This window comes from Anolis carolinensis, chromosome 4 (assembly GCF_035594765.1).
Source record: "Anolis carolinensis isolate JA03-04 chromosome 4, rAnoCar3.1.pri, whole genome shotgun sequence".
In the NCBI taxonomy this organism is placed as follows: domain Eukaryota; kingdom Metazoa; phylum Chordata; class Lepidosauria; order Squamata; family Dactyloidae; genus Anolis; species Anolis carolinensis.
Window position 1 is genome coordinate 213,633,787 of NC_085844.1, and position 9,773 is coordinate 213,643,559.

The 9,773-nt window shown below is 37.2% G+C and overlaps 1 protein-coding gene across 2 annotated transcripts in view; it reads left to right on the forward strand.

Moving 5' to 3' along the window:
• Window positions 1-5,079, forward strand: part of lztr1 (leucine zipper like post translational regulator 1) — a 29,541-nt gene extending 24,462 nt beyond the window's left edge. The window contains exons 18-20 of one of the 2 annotated variants that reach the window (XM_008109935.3): window positions 755-860; window positions 1,946-2,099; window positions 3,620-3,758. In XM_008109935.3, the coding sequence (XP_008108142.1) occupies window positions 755-860; window positions 1,946-2,098 (259 nt within the window). In that variant the 3' untranslated portion in view covers window position 2,099; window positions 3,620-3,758. Of the gene's footprint in view, window positions 1-754; window positions 861-1,945; window positions 2,100-3,619 lie in introns of both variants that reach the window. The other variant, XM_003220529.4, reaches the window with a different exon arrangement.
• The last annotated feature ends 4,694 nt before the right edge of the window (window positions 5,080-9,773 follow it).

Genomic DNA, 9,773 nt, shown 5'->3' on the forward strand with positions numbered 1-9,773 from the left:
AACTCCTCCAAATATTGGGATACGCCTAAATCCAAACCATCGATTCTCCTTACACTCACCCTATTAAGGAATACTAGTGTAGAAGAATGCAGGTGCTCATGATATTGCCTGTAGCCATATCCCCAAAGTAGTAAAACTATAGTAGCGAACTATAGTAATTTTCTCCTCATCAAAAACATCTGTTTGCTCTTGTGACTATAAGTGAAAGGTTTGTAATTGCCCACTCAAGTTACAACTGGGATAGCTCATGACACTACTTTGTTGCAGGCAAAATCTGTCCCACCCATTTACCCACCTTCTGCTATTGTGAGGACTGCAGCCAAGTTCATTTTTCTGAAGCATACAAAAGGAACTGATGGGAGTTGGCAAATGAGATCATTTCTGCTAATCAGAAAGCCCCAGCTCTTTAGCCTCGAAGTCCACGAATCAAAAGTTGTCAATGATCTTCTCCAAGGGCACCAGTTTTGTGCCTTTTTTTCTGCTTACACTCTCTCTTTCCAGAATGTTTGAGTTCACGGGAAATTGGGTAACAGCTGCTGCATATGTAGCATAGTTTAAGTGGCAGCGCTATGCATGGCCCAAAGCCAAAGACAATTTTCAAGGAGGCAGCCAGCTGCAATTACAACAATAACACATTCGAGAACGCAGACAGAGGTCAAATCCCTGTTTGTCCTTATTGCCATTCTATTTAGGTTTATGGTTCCTTTGTTCCTTACAACTCGAATCATGAATTCTCTTTAACTGGTTTTTTTAGCTATCTCTTTGCTGCCCCTTATTATTATGGATTCTACAATAACCGACTCCAAGCATATTGTAAGCAGAATCTGGAAATGAATGTTACGGTGGAAAATGTGCTCCAGGTAATAAATGCCATCAGATCAATTTGCAACTAATTGGAGTTTATCCTCAGCATATTTCTTTCTGTTGGAAATAATTCATTTAAAAGGCCATACATTTTGCATGATATATTCATATTCTCAAGATAAATTTCATTGCCATAGCATACTGAAAATTAAATGCAGTATTTCCTAAACACAAACTTCTGCACTCCTGTGACATTATTTATGGCTTGTTCTGAATTGGGGATAGTGAATGAGTGGCCATGCAAGATGTTACTGGACTAGAACTGTAATCATCAGCTGTGGCCAGGACCATGGGAGTTATAGTTTAAAACGTCAAAGATTACACATCTTCTAACCATTTTCTAAAGCAGTAAAATGCCTATTAATTTGAGTGGAAAAACTCTCACTGAACTAGTCATACAGCTTTGGCTGTTTCCCCTACCCAACCCCTTTCACTTTTACGGTTCCTTATACAAGAAAGCAGGACACTTATGTGTAGAACAGTTTGCAGTATACCATGTAGAATACATAGGTAGTAACATAGTGTTCATATGTGAATGTAAAAGCTTCACATGTGCCAGCAGGGAAGACCTTCAATAATTTAAAATGGTGACAGTTTCAAATTTATTACTGAGTGAAGAATCAAGAATAGGCTTAGCATAACAGTTTAGTGTATCCATGTGATATTATGATCTCAGTATTTGTCACGTTGTTCCAGTTCAGATGTAATACCAAACTATGATTTAGCTCATAAGAAAACATCACAACAAGACTCAGACTTACATGGACTAGTCAATATCAGTCTTGCTCCTTCAAGTTCAAAGGAAGAACTTGGACATGTTCAGTTTTCTAGACTTATGGAAGTTCTAAGCTAATCCTTGTAATACCATACAGTGTATTTAAAATGGAAGATAGATTCTTTGTAGATTTAAACATATAGAAAATACAATACAATCTTGTAAAATTAATGCAATAGAAGGTGCACAGTTAGTACTCAGCTCCATGGAGATTGCTGTCCCAGTTGAAAAAAAAGACTGTTAAATATTCAGATTTACTTTTTTTCCAGAAAATAATCATACACATCTTAAAATGTTTTGTTTAAGATTTTAGAGGCAGCTGACAAGACTCAGGCTCTGGATATGAAGAGACACTGCCTGCATATCATTGTTCACCAGTTCACCAAGGTTGGTTGGATGTTTTCTGGGGTTCTGGGCATCTGCTGTCCCCTTTCTCTGCCATGGTTGAAAACAGCGTAAGGTAGTCTCACATTTCATTCTTGTTCCTCCTTGCTGTACTTTCATTATCTGCTTTATATACTGACAAATATATAGATAACACACATGGTATAAATTTGTGGATAACTTTTGGACAGTTTCTTCAGAGCCCCTTCTGTTATCTGTCTTTAACTGTCTACTGTTCTTTTTGTTGATGTTTTCAGTATTGCTCACATAGGAGATAATGTTTTTTCTAGCAATGTATTTAATTAGAACTTTCAGCTAATTATAAAAAGGGAGTATATGTTTTGGAAATTTTGCTAACGTTTTCGTGAAATCATAAAACATGTACATTGTTGGTCAGGATCAACAGTGTTCTATGAAATTCCAAAAAAGATCTGATTTGTCCAAGCCAACCTCTTTTTCACATATGGATTTTATAGTAATATGCTCTCAAAACAGGCAGTTATGATATGACATAGTGGAATTTTGTGAGTCTGACAAGTGTGAAGAAATACATAACATGCAACCATAGTGAGACTGAATTAACTTTGCTGTGTTCAGTCCATCAACAGTGGTTGCAAATACACCTTGTACTAACTGATTTTATCAATGCGTCACCAAGAACATTTAAAAGTTTTCTTTTATCATTATTTTTCTTTAAAAAATAAATGAATTAACATAATGGGACCAATTTAAGAAATAATCTGACAACATGCACTTTATGGGTTGTGTACGTGTGTCATGTCAGCAAGAATCAATTTGTCAGCGATCAGCTCATTGAAAATTTTCTTTCTCTACAATCCTAGCCATCAGTTGTCTGCTGTTTTTCTCTGCTATAAAGTGTTAAAACCAGTGCTGGTGTTTTAAAATTCTGTCTTTTAATAGCTGTAATTTTAAACATCTTTTTCTACTGGCTTTAGAAGTCTCTCACAAAATGGTTTACCAAAACCACATTTATGCTTAATTTGAGAAAGGTGAGAACCAGGAGACAGGAAGTTTTAGCCACAAAAGGTGTTTTTCAGGGTTGAAGTTCCTTGTGTTATGACAAATGAAACACATATCGGTATGTTAGGTTTATATCTTCAGATTAGATCAGTTAGTTTTATTTAAGTGAAAAATAAAATCTCGATTTTGATAAATCTTTGGATCTGGAAAGAAAATATTCAAGGCTTATTGGCAAGGATCCAGTTGTATTCTGCTGTAACCAAAAGGAATTCTATCAACAAAACTGAGAGAAACAGCAGTTGTCCCTCTTCCATAAACCCTTCAGATTTTTTCTGGAAGACTTAAAACCCCTCAGAGGCGTTTTTCCATAGGGGCAGGAGGAGGGACAAAGGACAGAGCAGCATGGATTTGCATGCAGCATTGAAAGGCTCCACGATGGATTTTAGTACAGTTAATTGATTACATCTAATCTGAATTTTTCTCCTTGCAAACATTGCAGCGGTGTCATTAAAATATAATGGCAAATGTAATATATGTGAATTTGATGGCTGCATGTTTCAAGCATGACTGGATTTACAGAAATAACTAATGTGTTTTTTCTCCTCCCCCCAAAAGGTCTCCAAGTTGCCAAATCTTCGAGCCCTCAGTCAACCTCTCCTACTTGACATCATAGAATCATTAGCAAACCACATATCAGACAAGCAGTGTGCTGAACTTGGTTCAGATATCTAAAATTTCCAATATTTGGCATCTTGCACATTTTTTCAAGAGACTGTACTTTTCTTATATGAGTCCTTTTCTTTAGCCTTTGTTACCATTCCATACTGATCTGGTGAAAATGACCTCATAAAAGTGTGGAAGGCTGTGAACGTATGGTGGTCCTTTATGGTTTTCTAAGGATAGATTGGTACCTGAATCCGATGTCAAGAATGCCAAGAAGAGATGGCACAGCGGTGCTTGGTATGTTTGGGAATTCCTAATGGACCCTAACTGATCATTCAAGAATATTGATTTGATTCTTTGCCGCTGAAAATGTCTTCTCTAAATTTGAGCCTCCATGAGGTGGTTTTACCACATTCAAACATAGCTTCCTATTCTCCATCTATAACATTCTTCTGTCAGACATTATTCCAATGAATCAGGAGGATTGGGACAGAGAAGTTGAAGAAGCGCTTGATTGTGTTTACTGAAGATGGTTTCAAGTAACAGTGAATGCAGTAGAGCAGACAAAATTGTGTTGACAAGGTGCAAATATTATATATGTACCTACTAAAAGATGTACATCTTTCTCCTCAGTCTCTGAGGAAGCATAACCAAAGACTCTTGTAAACACTGTGTTGTTATCGCTTTTACTGTACAGGCCTGCTATATGCATATGTGCTGTGTTTGAATATATTCCGAAAAAGTGGAGTGGCTAAGAAATTTAAAATGCATACTGGAATATGGACTACTCTCAGAAACCTTTCACATCTCACTTTAATGAAGGAACATTAAATTGTGACATCTCACATGGTGAAATGAAGTAGCTTGGAAGGTTCATATGGATATTGTTTGAATAAAATATGACTCCTTATCTGTCTCTTGGAGTTTAAAGAAAGACGATGAAAAACTCTTTATGTCAGTAGCAACCTAAAACATTTTTATAGGCAAGGCAGGGAGTAACATGACCTAAACTTCATTAATATTTTGAGGAATCCTATGCCTCAGCCTTTCTTCTGCCTTATCCTAAGATAGCTATGTATGGGGTTGTTGTATGTCTTTCGGGCTGTGTGGTCATGTTCCAGAAGTATTCCAGAGAATACTTCTGGAACATGGCCACACAGCCCGAAAGACATACAACAACCCTGTGATCCCGGCTATGAAAGCCTTCGACAACACATAGCTATGTATTTTCAGCGCAACTTCACTTTCAGTCTCTATTTTTCCATTTCTGATTTCAAATAAAATTTTATTTGAGTGGGAAGATGTCATATGAATTAGAAATGTCAACTTAACTATAACTCCTGCTCCTGTATGGTCCTTCGATTCATATTGTAACTTTGAAATAACTATAAAATGACTGATTACATTTTTCAGTTGCTATCTAGTTCTGCTTTGTATTTATGCATCCCCATTTGAATGGTAGCTTTTTCCAGTGTAGTTACTGATGTTACTAAGTCTCTGTTTTTTGCAGACTACCTTTCTGTTTATATTAATTACCTAAAACCATCATTTGAGCAAACCACAGATTGCTGTGGACTTCTAGGGGTGGTATAGACAAGGTTGCCAGCATTTCTCAAATGGCCTAATGATCCCTTCCTGAACATACAGCTCTTGATCTCAAGATGAGTCAGTGAAACAGTCATGGAAAACATTCCATTTTCATAAGAGGAATAAAAGGAACATTCAGTATCTGTGGAAATGGTTTTCAAAATTAGCTTGAATGAAAATTCTGTGACTTCTTTGTGCCACGTAACATGCATATGCCACCTACGCTGCTGTTTTCCGGTATAGTGGAGTATACTGTCCCACTGCTAGTGCTGAAGTAAGAATCAATGGCTAGTTGTCTTTGTTACAGGAAACAGAATGGCTGCCATCTTATCGTTTACCTTAAGCAGCAAGTTATCTTGGCCCAATCCTGTTTAGTGAGTTAGTGAGAGAACAAGGTTTTGAATCCAGATATTTACAGTAGGTATTGGTGCAGTAGTCCTTTGATTTTTTTATTTAGTCTGTATGGATAAACAAAGATTCTTATCTATGGTTTTCCTGAATTATAAAAAGTACACATTTTAATTAGCCGGGCTGTGGCGCAGCTGGCTAGTAACCAGCTGCTATAAATCACTACTGACCGAGAGGTCATGAGTTCAAAGCCCGGGTCGGGTTAAGCCTCCACCCATTAAAAAAAAATTAAAAAAATTACCCCCGGCTTGCTGTTGACCTAGCAGCCCCGAAAGACAGTTGCATCTGTCAAGTAGGGAAAATTTAGGTACGCTTTATGCGGGAGGCTAATTTAACTAATCTACAACACCATAAAACTGCTCACGAGGAAAAGAAGAGGAAGAACAGCCACCAATGGACGATGAAGCAACAGCTCCATCCACAGGGGGTGGCTGGAATCGTGGAGCTGGAAAGATGTTAAAAAATGCCCCTGTGTCTGTCTAAAACTGAATGTTGTTTGTTGGCATTGAATGTTTGCCATATATATGTTCATTGTAATCCGCCCTGAGTCCCCTTCGGGGTGAGAAGGGCAGAATATAAATACTGTAAATAAATAAATAAATAAATATTTTTTTGGGGTCATATAAAATAAGAAATATGCAGAAGTAATATGGTAAGAATTCAGATGTATAAAACAGGACTTATTACATATTGTTGAAGAAATTCACCATAGGTTGCTTATACACTTTTTGCTTATACACTGTTTCCATTGTAACGGTGTCAAACGGTGACTAGCAAAGATGCTTTCATCATGCTAGGTAACATAGAGAGTAGATTCTTTTACCCAAGTTCCATCTCTCAGCCAGAGAATTAACGGATGGTAAATGAACTCTAAATTTTCCTCCAGTTGATCTGTTTTGCTGGAACCATGTTACCTATGGTCAGGACTGCACTTGATACCAAGTGCCATACATACTTGAATATAAATAAATATAATATAAATAAAAGAAAATGTCAACAAATTCCAAAAACCTTGGTTGACTCAGTCATAGTTCAATGTAAGTACTCTCTCTGTTGGCATAACACTTTGGCCCTTTTTGAATGTCTGGTGTAATGTCATTTAGGGTGTATAGAGGTGATGACACCATTACAATTGATGCTACTGTAATCTCCAGAATCCCTCAACCCATATAGGACACATGGGGTCATCCTTGTGAAGCTCTAGACTGCTCAGAGCAGGGAAACAGCTTACAAATAAGCAAGTGGATGATTGCTACACACCCTTCTTTACCCAGGTCACCACCTGTCTGTCTCGCTGCTGCTATCTACTTAGGTGGCAAGACTCCATGCTCCCATTCCAGTTCTCTGGCAGTGATGGCATTGTGTTCCCCTGGCTGCCAGTAATGCTGTAGTGATGGTCTGAAGCTGCTGCTGTTATAAAACATGATGTTGCCAGTCCATGCATCATATTAAAATCCACAGCTTTGGCCCAAAAACCTACCCTTGCCATATACACAAATATTTATGGTAATATTTATGCCATAGGCTTTAATCAGTCATTGTTATGGGTATGTTGACATTCATTCATTTTATTGATAAATGTCTAGTAAAAGCTAACACTGAAAAAAAAAAGCCTCTGGGAGACTTTTTTGGCTGGAGGACAAAGTTTAAATGCCATGTATTAAATACACATAAAGTGCCTTTTCTGCATGAAAGAAAAGAAGAGAGACCTTACTGCTTTTGTATCCTGTCTTTACCTGCTCTATGAGCTTGCTAAACTATTTGAAAGATATGCAGATAATAGAGCATGCTATTGCTGTGGCCTTGTAAAAGAAGTATGAACATAGTACCTAATGGTGGTGGAAACTGAGCAAATGTGTAATATGTTCTATTTTATCATAAGGGCTCTGATGCTGTATATAGTCACTGGACACTTTGAGGGAAAAACATCAAGCCTTCCAGGTGTTTGGTAGAACAACAGCAAGAATAATCATTTCTGAGTGTTCAAAAAGAAGATGCACATGTCTGGAAAGGGGGCTATTCAACAAAACACTAGCCAATTACTCATTCCACTCATATAACTCAGTCAACCATTTTTGTAGGCCACCGATGTCTATCTCCTTTCAGTTTCTGAATCATATTAATGGATCGCTAGTACTTGTTACTAGTGCTGGCACAATCACTACTGGAATTAGGACAGTCCCACAATCCTATTTGTCAAGCGCCTGCCCTAAAAATTAGATACAAATCTTATTTTCTTAATGGCTATATATTGCAGTTTCAGGTCACAGTAAAGAAATCATTTATATCGGTTCAATTTTTAGTACAATGTAAACTATGATTTATGAAGTTATACACAATTTATATCCAGACGGTTTGAATGCCCATGTCTTTTTAATTGAGCCTGCCTGAATTTTCAGATCCACAGGAGAGAGCTTTCTAGGTCTCACCACATTAGGTGAAATATGGGGATGTGGAACTCCCAAGAGATACAAGAATGGCTCTCTTCTTTCCAGCAGATAAAGTCCCTTTTTTTTTTCTTCAACGGGCACATTGTGGTAAAGTGGGTATACTAAAAAGTATCTCTGCTGCTTCTATCATGTTTTAAAATTATCTTATTCTTGTTTTAAAATGTGTATATATGTCTTCAAGTCTCCTGCTGACTTATGGCAACCCCATGGAGTTTCTTAGGCGAGGAAATTCCTTGCCAGTTCCTTCTTCTGAAATATGTCCTACCGCACCAGGTATTCGTTGTCAGTCTCCATCCAATTACTAATCAGAGCTGACCCTACTTAGCTTCCAACATCAAATGATATGTGATGCCTTTAGGATATTTGGGTTTGTTCTAGAATACTGGTGTTTTTATATGGTATATGTAATTGTTTAAAATGTGTTTATCATTAGGACTTTTTAGAATATTATTGCTGTGTGCCTTCAAGTCATTTCTGACTTTTATTGCAACCCTCAGGCAAGCCTGTCTTATGTTTTCTTTACAAGATTTGTTGAGAATAGGTTTGCCTTTGCCTCCCTCTGAAGTTCAGAGAGTGTCATGCTTAAGGTCATCCAGTGGGGCATTGAATTCATGCTTCCAGGCTTAGCCCAACACTCAAACCGCTACACCATGCTGGCAGAAACACCTTTTAGATATATCTTGTTTCATTTCATGCTCTCAATTGCCTTGAGTCCCATATTGGGAGAAAAGTATGATCTAAATTAAATTAGTGAGTAATAAAGACATACAGTATTATCTTAAGAAGATGTCTCTAAAGGGTTCAAGATACTGAACATTCGCTTTTAAAAGGATTCAACACAGTTGGAAGCAACAGAATGCATTTTCAAAACTACACTGTTTGCAAGAAAGTTACATTGAAACACATTCTGATCGTTATACTATTATATATAGGGGGAGAAAGAATATGAATGTTTATAGAATTTTCAATATAGAATACCCTTATGTCAGTTTACACATATAGAATGGAAAAAATTATTTTCTTCCAACAAATTACAACTACTTGTGCACACACAGCTTTTTACATAGATCAGGTGAAACACATCAGAGCAAAATACTATTTTGAAGAAGTTTCTCTTGACAAACAGAAGGAAGCATGCTGTGAGATTCTGATCAATTTTTATGCAGACCGCAGAGCTCAGTACCTAAGGTTTCACACAAAAGGCCTGTCTGAAGGGGACAAGTTTTTGAAAATTAGTCATCCTAAAAGCTACAAATGGCTAGGAGGAAGAGGAAGGCTGGTAAAATGTTCCTATTGTTAGGGACTGGATGTGGTGAAGAAAACCTGGTTTGAGAGAAAGACTGCAAACATACTTTCAAGTCACCTGTTGACTTATGGTGACCCCATGGATTTTAAAAAAAATTGAATGCAAGAAATTCTCAGTTGTTTTGCCAATTTCTTCCTCTGGAATATAACCTATAGTGCTTAGTATTAAGTGGTGGTCTCCCATCCAAGTACCAGGTTAGTACCAGGGTTGACCCTGCTTACTTTCCAAGATCTGCTGAGACTTTTAAAATATTGGGGATATCAGGGATGACAACCAAGCATGTGTAGTTTACATATGGATAAACACTCTCAACTTGTTCTATTAAAATTTACTATTAACTAGTGTAAATCATTAC